The sequence below is a fragment of the Mchenga conophoros genome, linkage group LG2 (assembly GCF_057382185.1).
Source record: "Mchenga conophoros isolate Kocher_MC1m ecotype Shallow Benthic linkage group LG2, M_conophoros_male_GT1.1, whole genome shotgun sequence".
NCBI lineage: Eukaryota > Metazoa > Chordata > Actinopteri > Cichliformes > Cichlidae > Mchenga > Mchenga conophoros.
Genome location: NC_140527.1, coordinates 29,777,409 through 29,799,576, shown reverse-complemented (window position 1 = coordinate 29,799,576; position 22,168 = coordinate 29,777,409). Strand labels below are relative to the sequence as shown.

At 43.6% G+C, this 22,168-nt stretch overlaps 1 protein-coding gene across 2 annotated transcripts in view; it reads right to left on the bottom strand.

The window, feature by feature from the left end:
- The window catches only part of LOC146582215 (bifunctional heparan sulfate N-deacetylase/N-sulfotransferase 1-like), a 51,409-nt gene that overhangs the window by 1,916 nt on the left and 27,325 nt on the right, over window positions 1-22,168 (bottom strand). For both annotated transcript variants that reach the window (XM_085292998.1, XM_085292991.1), the window contains exons 2-14: window positions 12,511-13,528; window positions 9,830-10,312; window positions 8,987-9,074; window positions 8,424-8,578; window positions 7,409-7,594; window positions 6,110-6,238; window positions 4,114-4,296; window positions 3,572-3,668; window positions 3,129-3,252; window positions 2,088-2,262; window positions 1,798-1,968; window positions 708-817; window positions 64-166 (exon numbers count right to left, since the gene is read on the bottom strand). In XM_085292998.1, coding sequence (XP_085149124.1) covers window positions 64-166; window positions 708-817; window positions 1,798-1,968; window positions 2,088-2,262; window positions 3,129-3,252; window positions 3,572-3,668; window positions 4,114-4,296; window positions 6,110-6,238; window positions 7,409-7,594; window positions 8,424-8,578; window positions 8,987-9,074; window positions 9,830-10,312; window positions 12,511-13,056 — 2,550 coding nt within the window. In that variant the 5' untranslated portion in view covers window positions 13,057-13,528. The remainder of the gene's footprint in view (window positions 1-63; window positions 167-707; window positions 818-1,797; window positions 1,969-2,087; window positions 2,263-3,128; window positions 3,253-3,571; window positions 3,669-4,113; window positions 4,297-6,109; window positions 6,239-7,408; window positions 7,595-8,423; window positions 8,579-8,986; window positions 9,075-9,829; window positions 10,313-12,510; window positions 13,529-22,168) is intronic.

Genomic DNA, 22,168 nt, shown 5'->3' with positions numbered 1-22,168 from the left:
AATATTAAACTAAAATATAGCAATTAAAAAAAGATCATACTATAATGTGATAATTCGTCCTACCTCAGGGTCCATATCAGGGTACCTGCGTCCTTTACTCTTTCCTAAACACTTTGTCTTCCCCCCCTCCAGCAGCTGACACCAAAAACCTTTTTTAGGGTCGAACCTGGACGTAAAAAACACAAGAATACACTGAGAAATAAGAAACGACTATTTAGAATTTCAATTCTAATATTGAAAATCTAAAATCTCCCCCCAGTTACTGTGTTTCCGTCATATTTTCTTTGCTCATATGTCCACGTGCTGTTTTCTAGCGCGTGGACATATGAGCATGTTTGACGGCTCCACAAATAATCCCATTCCAATAAGCAACTTAAAGAAGTGTGATGTTCACACTTAGAACTTTCAGCATGTATTTTAGGAGGGTGGGAGAAATCTTTTTTTGAGCTGACAAACCTTCAAATTAACCATGAGACAAACACATTTTTAAAAGCCAAGTGATTTAGATTTTTTTTAATGTAATGATTTTTTAAATGTCTTAATTCTTTACTAGCGGGAGCTGTTGATAGCTAAGGTTTTTTAATAAGCTAATGACTCAAATCCCATCTTTGTATTTACATTTGAAGGCAGGAAAGCTATTAATGCAGCTGCAAGTTCATTTGTAAACTTGGCAGCTGAAAGCAACATGCTGGGATGAAGATACTTACGCTAAGATCTTGTGGTAGTTGATAATGTTAGTGAGGCCAAGAAACTTCTGGATTTTGTCCATGACTGAAGCAGGCTCGGTTTTCAGCATCTGTCCATCCAAAACTAACACCTGGGAAACAGTATGTGAACAGGAAGAGGATAGTTGGGTATGCAGAAAGCTATAAGACACTCTCAAATTAATAATGAGCAGAGCTGATAAAGGAGTTTTAAGACTGATACCAGTTTATTTGCTCATTTAACAATCAGGTTTATCGGCCGATATTTCCTTTCATATGACGCATAAACAGATTTCCATAAAGTTTGATATGCGTAGTTAATTATGAGTCTTTACTAGGATAATATGGCAATGAAATAAAAAACATATCTTATTTAAACTTCACATGAAATTGTGCTTTACGATCTGCCCAACTCTGCTTGGACCAGCTGGTTGTTTGGCGTGTGGAAACGTGTCACGGACAGGAAAGTTGTGTAGTTCCCTCTAGTGAGCAAACTATGAACACGAACACTATAAACATGGTTGAAGAGAGATCCTCCAGCCACTTCTTTATTTTTTAAATTCTAATTTCTCAATAGGACTAACATATTGGCCAATATATTAGTCAAGCTTTAGAAGTATTATTTATTATAAATGATCATATTTTAGACCTGCAAGTCTGAATATAATGATCTGTTAGCCAGAATCCACCAGAGCTGACTCTTATGGACGTTCTTGTTCAGTAATGACGCTCACAGTTAATCCCGACTCATTGTGCAGCTTAGAGATTTTGAGCAACAAGTGTTCACTTTGCTGTTGAGTGTCCCCAAAGAGCAGCTCTCTTTCTTCAAGGTCACCCGCATTTGAAACACTGACTATGAGGAATACCAAAGAGAGAACAAGCCACCCTTACCACAAGTGATTTACCATACTGTATTCTTATTTTATTTTTGTTAGTGTTCAAAGTCCACAAAACCTTTTCAGGTAGTTATCTTTATTTTTTCATAGTAGTGGTAAAGTTTTTTCACATCTAGCATTGTTTTAGTTTGTTATAATGACTTTGGGTGCATCTGCACATTTCCCCCCCACTAAACAAAGCATCCTCCCCTCGGTACCTGGCTGGAGTGGTAGAAATTAAGCCAGCGCTCCAGATGGATGGCATACCAGCCTGGCACCAGACAGCGATTCTGGAGGACCCGTAGTTTGACAGGAGCATCACGCCCTGCAGTGATGACGTTGTGGAAAGAATATTTCAATGCCACTGGGTCATCGTGGGCTCTTTGGTGCTGCATACAGACACAAAAGGTGAAGAGAGTATTTTAATTGGGATGAAATAATTCTCTAACTATAATACAGCAGCGTTTATTCAAAAGTTTGGAGATTAGTGGAGTAGCAGGTCACCAACCTGGTACCACGAGTAAGCTCTGTCTGCTGGGCTGATGAGGATGGTGATGATCTTGGCTTTGGGTAGGAGAGCTGCAGCCCTCTGAGCTGCCACCTCAGAGTCAAAGTAGTTAGCACTCTTCTCAAAGTAGTAGTCTGAGCTAGTATTGGAAGGCAGAGGGAAGTATTCCATATACCTAATGCATTAAAAAAACACACAAAAACACAGCAAAAAAATTACAAGCAGCCAGAGTTGATCTGGTCCAATTTGCAACCTGCAGATAAGGATTATTTCTCTGTTCACTGTGTGGGTGATTGACCATGCACAACAGCTTGGCACCCCGAGTACAAAAAACCCATCTAACACTCTATAGTGTTATACAATGTTAATATTTGGGCAGCCCACTCATAGAAATTTCCAGCCTGCCAAGTAAATTTTGTGTTGGATTGTTTTCAGATTGTCTGCAGTGGCGCGTGAAGCTTCACTTTAATGCTGCTCGAAGTCAATTAAACCTGCAGGAAACTCAAAACAGTGACTTTTTTTTAGATGAATGGGTGTTAATTGCGTTGCTGGTCTTGCTCTCGGCAATGTCACAAATGAGTGGATTTGTTGTTGTGAGGTGGCGTCGTTTGCCTTTTTTTTTGTTTTGTTTTTTACTAACAAAGTGAAAATAAATTGTTCACTGCCGTTGCCACTTTGTGTTTTTTTTTCTTTTGATTTAACTGCAAATGATCTAACCTGTGCTCCTACCTACACATATGGGAGAACGTAACTCCAGATGCAGGTGCAGCAAAGTTGTGAAGCAACTGTGACTATAATTACAAGTGAAAACTGCCTTTTTCCACTCACAGTCCAGCGTATATGCCAACACGCCGAAGAGGGATGTTAAATTAAGAGCACTGTGAACAGTTGCTGTCAGTTGCTTCGATGCTGCAGCATCACACCAGACAAGGGGGGGTGGGGTGAAAAAATGTGAACATTAATTATATTATGGGGATATTTCTGACTCGTGAAGTGTTACTTCCCACTGCACAAAAAAGAGGCGAGTGTAAAAATACATACCAGTCAATGCCTCTGTGGTAGTTATGCCCATTGAAGAACTGGATCTCCTCAAAAGTCTCCTTGCTGGGGTAGTTACTGGTCAGATCAGGGTGCATGCCAAGAAACAGGTAGAGTGCTGTTGTCCCTGAGTGAAGAACAGCACAGCAAGCGTCACTGACATGATGAAGATGGTGAGAGGAAGAAAGAGGAAGTCTCTAACAATATAATTAGAAAGCAGATTTAAGTGTAATGTAACAGACATCTACAGTCAACCACGGTGACAACCTCTCATAAGATAACTTCTGCTTTTGAACTGAATGGCTGAATGTACTGAGTAAAGCTAAACATGTATATATTGTTTTTTCTGTATATGTCTGAAATAAAGATACAATAACAATGGCAATCGTCACATTTAATCACTTCTAGCTATGTCCTGTAGAGGGTGTTGAAGTACTGCTTCTCACCTGTCTTCTGAGGACCAATGACGAGCAGTTTGGGGAAGCGGTCACATGTTTTCTCTTTGGACCAGATGTCCTTGTGCCTTTTGTCCTCGCAAGGATCCTGTAGCCAACAGAAAACACATTGAAAAAACATCCAGTGTTACAAATTTTTAACAGATATGAGAGCAACCAAATGGTGAAGTGGCCATCATTAAGGTATTACGCACAGGCTTTGCTTGATTTATGACACGGCCTAACTTGGGAAAATCTAACTACACGTTGCAGTGTTGCAAATCTCAACAATTGCGATAGGCCTGTGCGGTGGTGATATATGGTGTATACTGACTACAGCAAGGATGATACCCCCGTAATGGGCTGTAATTGTATCTAGCCTGCTCATTAAGCTATGCAATAGCTGCCACTGTGAACATATGCTGTTTTTCTCATTTTCATAGCTCTAAGAATACGTGCGCAGACTTGGAGCAGGTTCTGGAATCGTCCCTCCTTTGTGAGTTTCAGTAAAATATAAAAAATAAGGAATATTACACTCAGTATGTTCTTTTCACCTGCCAGAGGGGATCTCTCTCAGATGGGAACAGGCTGAAGTACTTCTGAGCCAGCTGGACAGGTGGCAGGGTCTGCATTTTCAGGTTGGTCCATGTTTTGACAAACATGACCAGGCTTTTGAAGGTGTATAGGCCGAGGCGGTCGTTCCCATAGTTGGACAAATGGGTCATGAAGATGCTGATCTGCGAACGGAGAGGGAAACGTGGAGAGAGAGTTATAAAAGGGGAAGAAGACAAACAAAATATGGTCTGAACTGAAAACGTGGTAAACTGTGTACATTATGTAACTGTCTGTGATTATGTGAATTTGACAGGAAATAAAACAATTAGTTGATTAATTGATTAGTTCATGAACAGAAAATGACAAACATTTAGTGAGTCCAGCTTTTCAAGTGAGAAATGTCTGCCTATGTCAAACAAAAGCAAATCCTAACTCTGGTACATTATTATGAGCACACTTTGCCAACAGTACTACAGTACTGTGAAAAAGTCTTGAGCCACCTGTCTTTTAGAAAAATATTTTGCTTCCAAGTAGCCAGATTTCATTGCAAGGTTTTATGAAGGTCTTTCACTTTTTCTTACCATTATCAGAGGAATGTTCTCAGAGGAATGACACTAAACACTGACCTATGAATCATTCAAGCACAAAAAGGCCCCGAACTCAAGTGATGAACCAGTCGAGCCTACACATAACATAAGGCAACTTAGCAGTTTTGAAGTGCATCTTCAGGCACTTTGTTACTTTGTGCAAAAATGTGCAAGATAAAAGAGTTTTACACATGTAAAATAGTATTCTTGCAACACAAATGTGATTTCCAAAGAGCTATCGGCATACCTCACCACAGTGTACAGTGTGTTCTTTGAAAACCCCAAAGCAAAACATAACAAAACAGTTTAAGGAAACTAGATAACTGAAAGACAAAAGAAGAAGTGGTAAGCAAAAATGGTAAGCAAAATTACCCAAGAACTGAACTGAAAAAAGGTGACAAAAGGTCTTACAGGGTGATGAACTGAAACATAATTTTTTTTAATTTCAAATCACTCTTGAGACGTACGGAGGGGGTCAGGAGCCCAACACAATGGAGACTCTGTCATGGTTCGAGGGGCTGGGCTCTTGTCAAAAGTGAACTATGAACACAGAAATGTATCGACAGATTTGGATCCACCATGTGATAGCATCCAGAAAGCATCTGACTGGCAACAGCTTCTCTTTTCAGCATGACAAGAAACGCAAACGAATGGACCAATGCAGTAAACGGTCAGAAAAACAAAAACAAAAAATGCAGCACTATCAGTCATGGATTGGTCCAGACCTCAATATTATTGAAACAGTGTGGGAACATCTTAACAAAGGACATAGCAAAACACAGCCAACACCCCAAAATGAGCTTTGAATGTCTTTCGAGAAGCCTGGAGAGCTTTTCCTGAAAACTACATAAAAAAAGATGACAACAGAGCTTGCCTAACAATGTTTTGCCTGATGTGGTCAGTCTAAAATTTGACCTCCGCATGTTTTCAAATTGTACAAACTGTGGTTTTGCCCCGGATACTATTTTCCATTTATGCTTTACTGCATTTTCCTAGCAAAATATAAAGAAATGAGGGGTGGTTCGAGACTTTTGCACTACATTATTAAAAAAATAAAAATAAACATATTAATCACAGATGAATGACTCTGACATTCATTACTATCACTATACAGTATAATAGACTTTAAATATTAGAGCATGCTGCCCCAGTTCTCAATTTATATCATCTCAAACAAAACATGCTGACAAACACAACGAATTCTCAACACTGTTTTTGCTCCAGCGACAGAAGCTTTCGCAGCAGAGTAAAAAAAAAAAGAGTGCGCCTGATGCAGACATCCCTGTGTGACTCACCGACTAGTCATTGTCCCGTCCCTCGTTTAAATTTCAATTTACACCATCAGTAAAACGGTTTTTCCAAGCTCGCAAGACTATCGAGGTGCTGTGCGGATGTGTAATTGACTCACGGGGTTCAGAAGAACAGTGAGGAAGAGCTCTCCACCATTGATGAGCTTGTCCAGCTCATTCGGACTGCCCGGGTAGTCTTTGTAGAAGATAGTGTGCGTGAAAAGACCACAGGTCTGTCTGGGCAGCACCTGCGACACGAACAAAAACACAAAGTCACCAAACCAAGAGCGAGGAAACAAAAAGGGAATGAAGTTACACACTCACGTTAAAAAAAAAAAGGATCATGAGAAGTGGATTGTCACAAATAAATACACACCATCAGCCCTCCGCTGAGAGCAGAGCGAAGCTGTCAGTACTCCAAGCAGTTACCCCACACATTGTTTGCTTCCAATAACATTCATATTATGCAGCTCATCTAGCCAAGGCAAACCTCTTATTCACTCCGAGTCTATATGGAAATTCATGGAAATGCGTTTACAGTTTGGAGTGTCAGGGGAACTGAATATCAATCATCAGTAAGCAGTGGAGACTGTCCATTCAGACTGCTCTATCTCAAGGACAGGAACAGAACTGTGGGACCACACAGGCTGACTGAATGCCAGCACTACAAAGCAACTGGACTGAGGCTGCACTGCCTCTTATCAGCAGTGAAGGTCAACCTGGGAAAGAAATGGATAAGATCCCCCCTTCACCCACCCACCTTTTAAAACCTCCTGAATGTATTCTATTCATCTTTAATTTTGCTCTCTTCAGCACCAACTCGGATCCGAAGCTGAATAAAGTCAAGTGTATTTTTCTTTCTGGTTTTTTTTTTTGAGGAGGGAGTGCTGACATTTCAATGATTGCTGTATGCAGACACTCGCTATGCTGTTGCCAAGGATGTCAGTCTCCATTATGCTGCTGAGGCCTCCTAGGCAGCGCAACCTAGACAGGTGTCTCATGCAAGACTGGTTCACTTGACTACATTATCATTTGGCACTCGATAGGAAATACAACCAAGCAGGACTGGCCTTTTGCAGGACTCCTGATTCCAAAGATGGAAAATAATAACACTGTCATCACAATTATCATCTAGGAAAAGCGGGCACGCTGAGAGCAGTAGATGAGGGGCAAAAGAACAGGTTGAAAAGAGAGTTGGTCATAAGAGAGGAATAAATATAAAAGAACTGAAGGAGGAGGGGGGAGTGATAAAATATGTAAATAGTAGAAGATAAATAGTAGAAGAGCCCCCTGAAAGGGATTATTGGCTCAGAAGGTAATGGATGTTGAGAAGCCAAGTGGAGAGAAAGCTAACAAGCCAGAGGTAAGAAGATAACGAGGCTTTTTCGAATGCCTGGGTGTATGAAAAGTTGCCTTACACTGATGCCGCTATGGATGAAACCTCGCCGGAAGCGAGCAGGCTTTAGATGCGGGTACTCTTCTGTGCTGGTCACCTTGATGCCCCACACCTTCTTCCAGGCGTCGTACAGCTGTATGTGCACAGGGTAAACGCCCGAGTGGTGAGGAGCCACCGCGTAGCCCATGTTAGTGGGGATCCCCTGCTCCTGGGGATGAAAAAGAAAACGAGGCGAGGTTTAACGACACCCGTCAAGCTCTGGGGATATTGAGAATTGTCTGAATTTGAAAAGGGTGTCTGCGTTTTCTTTGCTGTATTCACACTGACTGTATAAGCAGAAGGAATTCACAGGAAAACAATGCAGCGTGTGCAAATTTATGCAACTAATAACGGGCTCGCTGTTCTGTTGCTCATATTACACCATTTAAGAGCTCTACCAAACCTATAATTTCCCGTTGCTGCTGTGCAGTTAAATCTTAGACTTGTTTTTTAACTGTTAAAGGGGTCATAGAAGATGCGTCGCACGTGCTAACATTGTTAGTGGAGATGGAAATCATTCTTTTTGAACAAGTTCATTTTTATGCGTCTCTGTTTGAGGAGTGAGTGAGCGAGCAGTGAGGAAGGAAAGAGCAGCCACAGCGAGATATTAGATAAGAGCCGAACGACGCCTCAGCAAGCCTACTTCCACAGCGTCTTCTTGCACAGAAGACATGCAGGTCCGAATCTTCACATCTGATTAAAATTGCACTAGTTTTGCATTCTTAATCAAAACAACGCAAGACTTTTTTTTGGCTACAGGCACAGATGCACCAGATGCCCTTTTGTATTACAGACAAAACAGCTGCTCGAGGCACGTGTGCCGCTAACTGAAGTGAGCTTCAATCTTTATTGTTTTTGGGTTTTTTTACTTGCAAAAACGTCACCAGCTCGTCCGAGACTGCCTATTTAAATCAAAACAGCAGGATATGCAAAAGATAAGGCCGATCACTGTGTTTACTCAAAACAGCGATGTGACCTTTACCCCCAAGCTGACTCACCATGGCAAATTTCTTGTTGAGCAACATCTGCTCGGCCAGCACGGACTGGTTATGAAATAGATGGGGCTGCATGTGGCTCCACATGTGAGGAAACCACCAGAAATCCTTCACATAGGAAAGCAGCAGGTCATCTCCCAGGTCCTCCTCATCAGATCCTGGACGTAAGAGAGAATAGCATGGGAAAGGAAGAGGGGGAGATGGAGGGAGATGAACGGGGTTAGCGCAAAAATGAGGGGCGGTGGGTTATGAGGAAATTGAAGATATAAAAATGGGAGATGACAAAGAAGAGGCAAAGGTAAAATGGAGCGAGTGATGACAGGGAGAGGAAATGAAAGTAGAGGAAATGAAAGTCAGCAAGGCAAAGGGAGAGACAGAGTTCAAATATTAGAAGGAAGCATTTGAGAAATGAGAAGCAGGAAATGGACAAAGTCAGGGCATGACAGAGAGGACAGAGAGGAGAAGCAAAATTAAAGAATATGAATCACGACTTCACCAGCTTGAAGTTTTATTTATTTTAGTTTATCTCAGCAACTGGCAAAAGTTCTCGTCGGGTTGCATCTCACCAGCGTGAAAGAATTTCCCTGAGAAGCCCAGATTGAAGGTGAAGTTGGGCACATGGGTGCGCAGCTCCCTCTGTGTCTCCAGCAGGGCCTGAAACAGTAGGAGGAGAGGAGGGTGAGTCAATACACGATGCGCTGAAACCGGTGCACGAGCGCATTAATGAGAAAGCGCGAACACCCGTTCGGTCTTGTGCCCACATGCATATTTTATTCTGAAAGTTTCTTTCGGTAAACATCCAGCATCCACTCCCAGTTGCCTCACTCCTCTCCTCCATTCTGTTTGATATTTTGCTCTCCTCTGATTCGGGTGTTTGTTTCATTTGATCTCCGTGCTGGATGAGGCTCCCAGTGCACACCCCCTCTCTCTCGCTCAGATTTCTCCATCATGTCAGGGTGTGATGCGTCTCTAAAAGCTAGCTGCTGCGCTGCCAGTGAGGGGGGCCTTGATGCCTCTTCCATAACTTTTTCTCATACCCTCTGCCTCCACATGTGAGGCGAGCCTGTTCTGCTCTGAGGGGACGCAAGCAAGGAGCTTTTCAACATTCTTTGTATGTCTCTGGGCCCCTGAAATATTCATTGCTGTGGAGCTTCTGTGACAGTGTGAGCAGTGGGGCCTGTCAGCTTTGAGCAGCCTACTGGGACGAATGCATTCAAAAGGAGTAGAGGAGTGAGAAGAAGGGGTTTCTGTATGACTGGCAGAGGGTAGAACATGCTATGTGTGAGGCAATTTTTTATTTTCCAGCAAAGGGCTGTTGAAAAACAGCGGCTGATGAATAGATAAGTGGGTTCAGTTACTATTCTGAGAAGATGTTTTTCTTTTTTTAGTACTTTGAAACACAAACTCACCTTTACGTCAGGCACCTTCATGCGGGTACCCTCTCTGCCCACAAAGATGTCATCTATATCCACAAGGATGTAGCGCTCCAGAGAAAGCGAGAGTCGCTTCCCTGTCAAAAAGGCCACAGCGTCCACAAACACCAGCTTGTGCAGCCAGAAAGCCAGATTGTTGCCGAACAAGACCCTCTGGATGCCGTCGTGAAGCCCCAGGTCCTGCACCACTGATGGCAACAGAGCAGCATTCTGCCCCATCGACGCGACGCTCTCAGCTGATTGGGTCTTGGCCAGTAACACGGGTTCGTATGTCGAGTGGTTGGACTGAAAGACGGTCCAGTCATCTCCGGGGAGAGGACCTGGCAGCGGCTGCCCAGATCGAGTGATAAAGAGAAGCGGGGACTTGGGGTTGACCGTGCAGTCCTTCAGACCCAGGTTAGAGTGAAGAAAGAGGGGGAAGCCTTTCAGCTGTGCACTGAGCAGGCTGTTTTCATTGGCCTGATCAACACAGAGAGACAGAGACGAGAGAGAAATCACACAGATTCATCATACACTGGAGTGATGAAGACAGAAATGCATTGGAAATAATTCCCCAATTTCTCCAGTCATGTGTGAAATAAGGAATGTCAGGCCTGCTCAAACGTGAAGGCATGAGGCAGCTTCTACCTGCTATGCTCAATCTGCTATGCCCTGAGATTGCAGTCAAAATGAATAACCTCCTGCTGTGTTCTCAAAGACTCTGAGACTGAGACTTCAGCAAAGGCTTAATGAAATTTCCCCGCCAAAACTTGCCATTCCCTGATTCTCTCTTACTTCATCTTGCACTTCAACATAACTCTTCCTTAGAATTTCAACACAGTGTTTGGGTGTTAGTTAGAAACATTAACACTAATATACACTGTGCAGTGTCCACATGATGGTGATTATATCTAAAGAAACGTTCATTTGTTACACTCATTTACCTCGAGGCTGTGGATGTAAATAAAGTGATTACCCATGTCATCTAATTGATTTTTCTTTTCATCACATCTTATCAGAAACTAATATGAAGAAAGTGATACAAATACTAATTACAAATTAGGCCTGCTCTGTGAGGTAGACTGCATTTAGAGCCTTTCATTTCATTGAAAAGGAGCATTTTATTCTCCGCAGACTACACGTGACAAAAAGTGTATTCGCTTGATTTGCTGTATGATTACTTACAGTCACTTCATGTTGCACAACTTAAGTCTTCCTTTAGAAATACAAAACAGCGCGTGGGTGTTAGCGAGAAAAGTTGACACTAACACAAACTGCGTGGTGTCACGTCACCGTTTTTCCCATTCATGTGTGCAAACTATATGTTACATCTCTGATCATATTTAGTAGTTTTAAAAATCTAATAAAAAACAAATCAGCTGATTTTCTTTAACCATTCGTTCATTCTGGCTTCTTTTGCCCCGCATCATTTGGAGTTAAATTACCCCGAGGCTGTAGATAACAACTATTGCAATGCTTAACTATCTAATTGTATTTATTTTTCTTTGTATTTTATCTTATCAGCACCTAATATGTAGAAAAATAAACAAGCACACATGCAACATCAATTTCCTTTTCCATATATCAGGCGTGCTTTATGAAGGAGATGAAGCCTCACTAATACACAGAATTTTTATGATTTCCCTAACAGTTGTTAGATGTAGTTATTTATGAGTCTTTATTAATATGAGAAAACAATATCGATATATTGGCAAATGGCTAATATCAGCCACTATATCAGTCGAAATATTTTATTTCATTTAAAAAAACAACTATTTTATTCTGCACAGACTACACATGACCAAAAACATACCATATCATGTTTGCTATACGGGAAATTCTACAGTGTGCAAAACTCTGGAGACATGCTACTCGTGTTCACGGTCATGTGAACCCTGTAGAGTTTTAACTGTAAACAACACAGAGTTGTAAATCACAAATAATCCAAATAAACTTTGTAGGGCTACATGAAAAAAGTAGCCAAAGCTAATTACAGATGCAGAGCAGATGCAAGTCCACTGTTGTACAGCTGGAGTCTAATTAGAAGCAATGCATCTGCGTCTGTAGTGGACTTCATGTGTATGTAACAAACTCGCTGATATCCATCAAGGAAAGGCCAAAACGGGACAACGACATCAATCATGCAGATGTGTAAGTGTACTGGTTGCTTTCTCTTTCTCCTTGTGGTAAATTCTGCCAGGAAACCATGACCTGCCTAAAATTTCTTCTACATCTCTAGATCTTCTGTACATGGCTCAGAAATGGTGATTAAAACCATAACACCTTAGAAGAAAGAAAAAAAAAGCTGGCCTTGGGCAAACATAAGCATCTACGGATTTACTGATCTAGAGGAAAAAGGAGAGAGCATGAGAGAAACACAGAGGGAGAAGGAGGCTGGGGAATGCATGTGTAGGTTAAAACAAAGCAGAGAAATAAGACACTGAGGAAGAAAAGAGAAGAAGGCCAGATTGCAGAATAAAGAAAAACATTGATACAGAGAACATAAGAGAGACAGAAGACACTGCCGTGGGACAGAGTGATATTGAACCAGGCAGGTCTTTCCAACTCTGTGAATCCCATCTCCTTAGAGACGGTGGAGCCAGATGGACAGGGCAGAAGGTGTGAGTGAGAGAGGGGAGAGAAAGGGGGAGGCAGAAGGAGTGTGGTGTTGTCCTAACCTTGAAGAAGCCAATGATGCCTACTCCATATTCCACACAGTATTTGTCCAGCAGCTCTCGGTTCCAGGCGTCCAAGTTGACATACTTGAGAATGTTCTCATAAATAACAAGTGTAAAACGCCCCTTTTCTTTGTCCGTCAATGTGGGCATGTCCCCTTTGCCAGGAGAGATTTCAGTCCGGTACCTGAATCGGCCAGACTCCAAAATGGCCACAATCTCCTGCCCCAGTTGAGAATATTGGCTTTCCACAAACACCAGGACAACAGGTTCTGTCCTTGTCCCTCCGGGATCTGCCCCAGGGCCCCCTGAGACAGGCCGCAAAGGCAGCAGTCGGGATGGAGTGACCCTTGGGTCATCGGTGTCGGCGGATGCTCCCTCGGCTCCGGATACACCCCCTCCTGATGGCTCCAGCTCCCGCTTGACGCCATATAGGAAGTAGGCTGAGATGAAGACGCTGACGGTGCAGAAGAGGAAGAGAAGTATCAGCGAGGTCTGCAGGGGGAGGAGACGGACCTGCCGACGGAGGCGGGTCACACATCCCAGCATCGTCTCACGCCACACCGCTCTGCCGCGCCGGCTCAGCAGCACACCTTGGGGGACAGTCTCTCTCTCGGTGTGGATAGAGGACAGCGAGCAGGGGATTCTCAGAGCAAGGTCAGCCTTGTTATGGAGCTAAATATAAGAAGCATTAAGATAGCAGCTGCAGGAGCTACTGGAGAAAGAAATGAGGCGGTTTTGGTTCTCCCTCATATTGCAGCACTGCTTATGTCACCATGGCAAACAAATAAGGGGCCTTGGACTGCTGGTACACACTTATGCCTCGCGGGGAGAGCTGGCAGGCCGAGTCACTGGTGGAGAAAGATGATGGAAGACTCCATCACCTGTCCATCATGTAAACCTGTCAAGCATGTCCTGGCTCGATTTTGCTCCACTCTTTTGATTGGAGAATAATCTCTTGAGGAAACAAAGGCCACGCAGGTCATCTCAACAGCATTCCCCCAGGATTAAATCTCCTGACCTAGAAAAACGGCAAGACAGAAGGAAATAGCGTTAAAATCTAACAGCACAAGCATCAGCTCCTATAGAACAAACAGCATATCACGTTCTTTTGTTGAGTGGGATTAGCCGTGTGTGGGAGATGTTGCATACTGGCAGTGCCAGCACTCCAAAAGTTCGCTCCAAAGTAGTCCTTGCATTCACCTACACAAAGTAAGAGCTGCCAGTTTTCCCCTACACACACGCACACACACGCCTAACCCCTGTGTGTGCAAACATAACACACACACACACACACACACAAATCACCCGCTCACGCAGCCTCCACACAATCAATAGGCAAAATTTGAGTGACAAAGCTTCAGGGTGAGCCAATTCCCAGTTCAGCTCAGAATTGTGTGACTGCGTGCAAGTGAAGCCATCGCCCATGGGGACATTCGCCTTCTATTTCTCTCAAATCCGCACAGTATCGGAACCAAAACGGAGAGAAGAAAGGAAAAACAAGCCGATGGAAGGGAAGCGATCCAAGAGCAGAGGAGTGGATGGGAGTGACAGACAGACCTGGCAACAAAAGGATCCTTTACTCTTGGAAAAAATCCCTTATCACACTCTATATACATTTCCATACCCTCAGCAGACCTAACATAATATACCAGCCCTTTAGGCAACCTCCATCAAGCCAAGTGTGAAAAGTAAAGCATCCAGCATGAGAATGGTATGAGCGAGTCACTTACAAAAACATCATTTCTCCATTAAGTCTCCTGGTGGAGAAATGAGATGGAGCATCATTACCTTTGCATGGAAAATGGTCTGACCATTAAGCGGGAGAGCTATTGCAGCGTGCACACATCCCTGTGTAAAAACCATAGATGCTGCATTAGAGACACATACCCCTCAACCCGAAGACATTAAACAGTGACCACGAAACCCAGCAAGACACAAAGGGGACATAAAGTAGATGTAATAATGCCATTAAAGGGTTTATTGGTAACCCGATAAACCTAGGTTTAATTAAAAGTAAGCAGTAACGTCAAAAATACACAAGTGGCCGCGCTGAGCTCGGCTCAAACGGAATTCCAAAGTGGAGAAAATCAAGTGCATCCGGTGTCCTTTTAATGAGAATCAAGGTCTGGCAAGTGTCTCTGCCCCGGCTATCCTTCCAGCTAAGCTTAACAGGATGCCTTAAATCTGCCTCCTGCAAGATCTGTGGAAGAAATTGCACGTCTTTTTTCTCTGAGTCGTGTCCAACTTCTCCCTTCATGGGGATGCAGAGACTAATGTAAAGAGAGGCAGTGAAAAAAAACAGTGGGTGTTCAGAGAATATATCACAGCGGTGCAGACAAAAACCAACAGAGCTGGTTGCTTGAAGATCCCCGGGTACCTTGTTTGTTCCTTTCTTATGGAGCCAGGGTTCGTGCCACAGCATATCAAAGTATGATTAGTCACAGGAAGTGACTCCTGATGGAAACAGTGAAGCAGAGGACATGACCAGGGTGACAACTATTACCACTGTAAAGAAGCACAGTTTTCTTTTTAGATTTCTCAGCGTCAAGATGCTTCAGAAATCTACATGGCTCCAATAATGAGGACCAGAATATTAATCAACAAACCTTATTCACTTGATCTTAAAATTGTATCACGATGATGTGTTATGGTTTTATGGTCATGGGTTTGTTTTCCCAGCATTTGAGTTTTTGGACTTTCTAGTTTTGTTTATTTACTCGATATATATTGAGATCTCAGGGTTGTGTGAGGTTTAGATTATGTCTTGTATTCCTTCTCCTAGCGAATTTAGTCTAGTTCTCTTTTCCTCCCTCCCGTGTCAAGCCTCTTGCATTTAGTTTATTCATGTCTCGTGTATGATGTTTTCCTCATTAAGTCATCAGTTCCTGTTTTACTTTGAGAGTTTGTAGTCCTGGTGCTTTGTTTTTACTTTTGCTTCCTTTGTCTTGTTCACTGTGATTTGGTTTAACGGTGTCTCATTCTCCGCAGCTGTTTCCACTCCCCCCATCACCCTCCTGTGTAGATATACTTGCTGTCCCCCCTTGTCCTCTGTTGTAGTATCTTTTCACCTCACCACAGTGAGTTCCTAGTTTTAAATTATAGTAAGTTTATAGTTTTCCTCCTTTTAAATATGTGAGCATATGCCTTTCGGCATATGCTCACCTTATTTAGTTTAATGTACTATTGGACATTAAACTAAATAAGCAGCTAGCTCTAAGTTGTTTTGTTCAATGAGCATAGAGGCATGATTGCGAATACCGGCTGAAGTTCAAACTTACTATTGAAATGGAGAAGAAAGGTGATTTAAGTTACTTTAAATGTGGTATGGTTGTTGGTGCCAGATGGGCTGGTCTGAGTATTTCAGAAACTGCTGATCTACTGGAAATTTCCCGCACAACCATCGCTAGAGTTTACAGAGAATATATCCAGTGAGTGGCAGCTCTCTGGGAGAAAAATGCCATGATGCCAGAGGTCAGAGGAGAATGGCCAGGCTGCTGTGAGCTGATAAGATGGGAACAGCAACTTAAATAACTGCTTGTTACAACAAAGGTATGCAGAGGAAGATCGATGAATACACAACACATCCAACCTGGAAGCAGATGGGCGACAGCAGCAGAAGACCACAACGGGTATCAATCATATCAGACAAGAACAGAAAAAAATGAGTCTTGATTTCTGCAGCAGCATTCAGATTGTGGGGTCAGAATTTGGCATAAACAACATAAAAGCACGGATATATGCCTTGTATTGGTTCAGGCTGCTGATTGCAGTAAAAGTGTGGGATTATTTTCTTGGCAGTATTGTTGCCAACCATGTCCATCCCTTTATGCATAGTGAAGCAGTCTACTTATGGCTGCTTTAAGCAAGATAAGACACCATTTCACAAAGTTCAAATCATCTCAAACTGCTTTCTTGAACATGACAATGAGTTCACTGTACTCAAATGACCCCTACAATCACCAGATTGTCAATCCAATAAAGCACCTCTGGGATGTGGAGGAATCTACATTACAAGATTTATATCGCGGACGTGCAGCTGACAATTCAGCAGCAGCTGTGTGATGCTGTCATGTCAATATGGACCAAAATCTCTGAGGAGTGCTTCCAGTTTTAAAGGCAAAAGGGGGTCCAACGTGTACCTAATGAACTGGCCGGTGAGCGTATGTCAGCAGATATGCAGGAAGAAACATTGAAATACACAAGAATATTTGTGATAAGAGAAACAACAATGTAGATTTAACAACAAAGTAACACATTTATAGTGGTCTATTAAGAACATGGACACTAAAGATTTATTTTGTTCTGACGAATAGTCAAATGCCAAAAGATTTGTTTTTAAAACAGGAAGAAACAAAAAAGAGAAACAAATTAATCCTAACCGGTTTGGTTGAACGCTAATTAGTAAAATGTTTCCTCCCCAAATGATAAACCTTCTAATGATGTATATATTTTCAGATTTCTCCATTTCCAGCCATAGTGGCCTGCCCCGATCAGAGCTATATTAAAGTCAATTCCTGTTAATGTGTAATCAGACTGAAGACATGCTATCTTTGGCCGTGTCTGCAGGGAGACAATAAGCACTGCTGTGACTTTAATGACACTGTTAACATGGCTTGGAAGCAGATCTAATGGCAGCGCGGAAAGACTGAGCAGACTCACAGGAAACCACATTTCTTGCCCAAATCACAGTAGAGATGACCGCCTCCCAATGTTGACCTTCACACTGCGATGCAGTGAGCTACAGCTGAAGAAAGGAAGAAGGCAGAGAGAAAGAGAAGGCCTGAGAGGCGGAGTGAGAGAAGCAGACACAAATAAAGGGAAATCTCAAGGCCTTGAGTGCGAAGCAGTGAGGTCAGACCCGTTAAATAGAGAGTACAATACATTAGACCATGATGGGGCTGAAGATAAAGCACCTAAACCGAATAATGGCTAATGGATCTCAAAATGTCTGCATGCCCATCTCACCTAATGTGCTACGTATACCTTGGAAGAGGCCGAGATAGAGCTGGAAACGTGCCTGTGCTCCTTTCTTCAAAATAATAGATTCAAAAATGCAGAGGGAGAAAGCAAGGGGGACATGAATATTTCATGCTTTGCAGAAGCTGATGAGAGGTATAGCCAGCAGACATATTGGGTAAGGTGAAGAGAAGCCAAAAGGGTTAACAGACACCACGGTGTTCCAGTCTGCCAGAGTCCTAACTCATGCATAAAGGAGCGGCAGTAGGAGACTAACGCAGATCCCATAGCCAACCTTTTCATTCTTGGTGATGGAAAGAGCTCAGACCAAATATGAACTCTGTAATTGCACATGTGGACTAAAGCCTCCCTAAATAGAGGTGGCAGACCAGAGTAGTAAGAAAGGAAAAAATGAAAGACAATAGCAAATGAAAGGACAAGTTGATCAACTCGTACAAGACAAGAGAAATTAGCGAGAGATTCATCCCAAAGTATAACCATCAATCCCGACGCTTCGAAAACTACAATTAAAGAACTTTGCTCATTATTTTAGAGCGGCTGATAGACACGAGGCGACAGAGTGAAATGTAGGCAGAAACACTAGCAGGTGACACCGGGGGCAGACTGATGCTTTTCCTCAGGGTGGGTGGTCACTTAAACCTGCTCGCTCTACATCGCTGGAAACAAGCCAGAGCCATAGTGCTAGATTAATGAGAGACAAAGAGGAGCAGGGGGATGGAGGCTAGTCCTCAGCTGTAACAACTCTCTGGAAAAACAACGCTACGGTCGACCATATGCGGCTTCACACGTCTCCCCCCCTTTTTTGCCCCCTCCCCTCCCTCCCCGACACTGCTGCTGCACTTCTTTTAAAGTGTGAATACGACTAAGTGTCTGAGGGATTTGCGAGGACAGTCGGTACATTAACACCAACAAACCAGTGTCAGACTCCGCCGTAGGCGATCCCTTGGACAAATAAACTTTTAAAGGAGATTTAGGCCCTCCACATCCCCTCAGGACCCAACAGTTCCCCCTCTTCTCCCCCCCCTGCTGTCCCCTCTCCAATCTGTCCCCTTTGCTCCTGTCAGACAGAAATAAACGATGACCCTCAGCGCTCAATCGCCACAGGACTTGGCAACTGCACGTTTCCCATGGAAACGCTGGAGTTGGGTTGCGTTCAAAGGCATGGAAGCTGTGGCGAAGGAAAAACAGTGAGGGCGCTAATCCATAGGACCCTCATCGAAGGGCTGCTGGTGTGACCACATACGCAAACACACACAAGACACTCCAATAGTAGATAGGCTTGTTTGCGTTCAGTCCTGGACAACACTGCCAAGTATCGTGTTCAAACACTAACACTGAACTTGGTCTTGTGTTTGCAAAGGCCTGAAATTTTTCAGCGGGGCATGCGTCAAGGTTAAATGGGTAAGAATGACGCTAGTGTAATCCATAATCTGTAATCCTGTTAATCTGCAAACAGCACCAAATGTGCTTATGGCAGCTCTGTTACTGTGTGAGATACCTTGAAGGGATTAAGAAATGAGACACAATAGAGCCACTATGGTGAAGTTTTGACAGTACATTGGGAGGGAGGCTGGGATGGCAGCCATGTTTTTGATTTGAGAACTGAGATGTCCATGACGCTCGCTCAGAAGGCTCACTCAAAAGCCTGACATTTTCGAAATGCTGACTGTCCGCGGCTACAAGATGCCCAAGTCTCAAGCAGTAAATAGCAAAGCCGGAGCAAATTTCCACATTTGCATTCTGCCTCCTACCCTTTCTTAAGAGAGATTAAACTTCAAAAAGCAAGAATTTTTCATATTTCTTTTGAAGCACATCTAAAAGCAACAAACGGGCACATGAGAGCAGCAAGGACTCGCCTTCTTAAAGAGGTTACGTTTAAAAAAAGCCACAGTCACAGTTCTTTTTCCCCTTAAGCCAGCCTTGGCATTCATCAATATAAAATCAATCAATCTGAAATTTGAATTCCATTTTATGCATTCATTGTAGCTGCTGCGATTAAAGGCTTAGGCCGTGAAATAGTGTGGAGCGGAGTACCGTATCCTCGCTCGGGCTACCGCCTCTCACCCTTCAGCCAATCTGAATGCGCGAGCAGGCAGCTTCATTTTAGCTGCAAACATTTACACCGACACTTCCCTCTCCCTCCGTCTCATCAATTCATTTCATGCCACTGCGTGAAGGACAGAGGACTCGGGAGGGAAATGTAGTTTTGCCTTCTAATTCTCCAGAAAGTGCCTTTCAGACAATTTCCCCTTACCAAACCATGTGGCTGAATTATCACATCATTTTTCAGCACCTCAATTTACTGTCCCCAAGACTGAGGCAATTTCGCAGAAGAAAAATGCCTTTCCTCGGTTCGCCCATGCCCTTCCAATTACTTCTCAAGGCCCCACTCGATGACCTCGATCCCAGCGCTGTCATAATTGAAATGATTGCAATGCTATTCTTTGACATAGTAACGGGACAAGGAGGGAATTATCTTCAAATGCGCACGAGGTAGTGGAATCTTTACCTAGGAGCAATTATCGAGAGAATGGGAAGACGGTAACCCTGCCCTCAGACTTCTATATTTAAGAGATCACATCAGATCCCATCAACACAAACATCATCGTCAAGGGAGACAACCTAAGTAGGCGTTGGCATAATGGCATGATTACACATTTATAATATGTGAGAATGATTAAGACCGAAATGAATAAGAAACAGGAGGAGCAGGGAATAAATTATACATGGCACTCGTGAGTCATTTTCATCTTGGAGGCTCACAAACCTGGCTGCCACCTTCCTTTAGTTTTCCAGTGGGTATCTGAGAGCAGAGGGAAGTGTAAAATGGATCACCTCACAGTGAGAAAAGCAGTGCGGAGTTGGGAGCCATGGGAAAACTGTGGCTGAGCGGAGAAGGATCATTAGGGAAGGGTCTAAGTGAGATGTGAAATGGTATTGCACCCCTGGGCAGCAGGATGGAGGGGCCGAGAGTGGAACCGGCATCCTCATCAATGGCCTCGATCACTTCCACGGAACATGTGAAAAGCAGTACACACACGCGCACACACCAGCAGCTCGGTGCCACAGTATATCTATTTATAGACGCTCCGTGTCCCATTTACAGGCATAGGGGGACACTGGATCAGAAAAAGAATATGTATAAAAAGCTGAACGTGTATTAAGATGGACAGTCGAACCACAAACTCGATCGTGCGATTTACACAGGGGACAAATTAACCAGATAATAATTACATAATGAGACGACGGTCTGATTAAGCCAAAGAGAAGAAAATAATTGACATCATTTTGGAAACTGTGCATATGATTACTTCTTTAAGTGACACAGCAGACTATCAGAGGCATTAGCTGCAGGGTAAAGCGATCCTACGGCGTCTGCCATTGAAAATGCATATTAATTTCCTTCATTTGTCTTCCTTAATGCTCTGACATCACGGATATGGGCGTCCTGCAGGGTTGAAATTATACCCAGTGACATGTTTATGTGTGGAAATTACTGCAAAGGTGGTGAACAACCCGCACACCGGCAAAAACTACACTTCAGAGAAAGGGGGAAAAAAGGCAAGCACACTCTATTGGATTTCTGAGGGTAGAAAATAGGTTTGTAGAGCCTCGGACAGCCAACGTGAGGCAGAGGGAGGTGGCGGAAGAGGGAGGAAGGGGTTGGTCATTTATCATTTTTGTCAGTCCTGGTAGAAAAGGGAGGTGGGCTGGGAGGGGGGAGGGGGGGGGGGGGCTTTCATATAAATTGAGTGTAGGTGGAATCAATGTGGCGTTGTTGGTGAAAGCAGGGAGGGGTGAGCCAGCCAGATCAATGCTGGTGGGAGTGCCTGTTTGTTCCCATTGTTTATCTACTGTCATCTCAGGATGCTAGTGAAGGACAAGAGAGCATGGCGGGCAGCCTGATGTCTCCATCGGGAACTGAAGATCCCTGACGGGTCTCTCTTTATGCAGACAATACACATCACTCAGAGGTGAAAGTCGCACTGTTCGCGAATAACGCACGTCTCCGTGAATGTGAGTGTGGGAGTCGAGGGTTCCTGAGTGGAAGGGGAACGTAGAGACAACAGCACTTAAGTGTCAGCGTGGTTTGATGCTGCAGGGTCTGCTGATCAAATGCCCATTCAGCTGAGAAAACCCTACGTAGTGCCCCGCAGAATGTCTGACTGAAGCACAACGGTTTTATTAGGACCTCCCCACCTGCAGCAGAACAGCAATAAGAGATCTGCTGACCTGACATGAACCAGAGATGCTATCAAACGGCAACAACGCGCATGATGGCCGCAGACGAATAGAAAAGAAAGCGATCAAACTAATAACAAAATCTCCAGGCAGGCTGTTACACGAGTCGTGGCACTCGCATAAACAATATAACTGTCTAATCTGCTCAATCTGAGGGGAAACAGAGGGAACGCAGCCGAGGTGAGCTTGCATCCCGGCCTGCAAAAAAAAGGGGGGCAAGTAAAATACCTGCTTATGAAATGATGATGGGCTAGATTCAAGAGCCGCCGCCCTCCCACCCAAATTTCAGGTATTATGATTCCCAGAGGATCTCTTCCTCTCTCTCGTCTCCTTTCCTCTCCCTCACTTTTACACCTTCCCTCTTCCATCTTCCCGTCCTTCATGTCCAGATAAGAACCGGCCCGCACTGATCTGTCTGTGATTCGCGCAGCAGAAACGC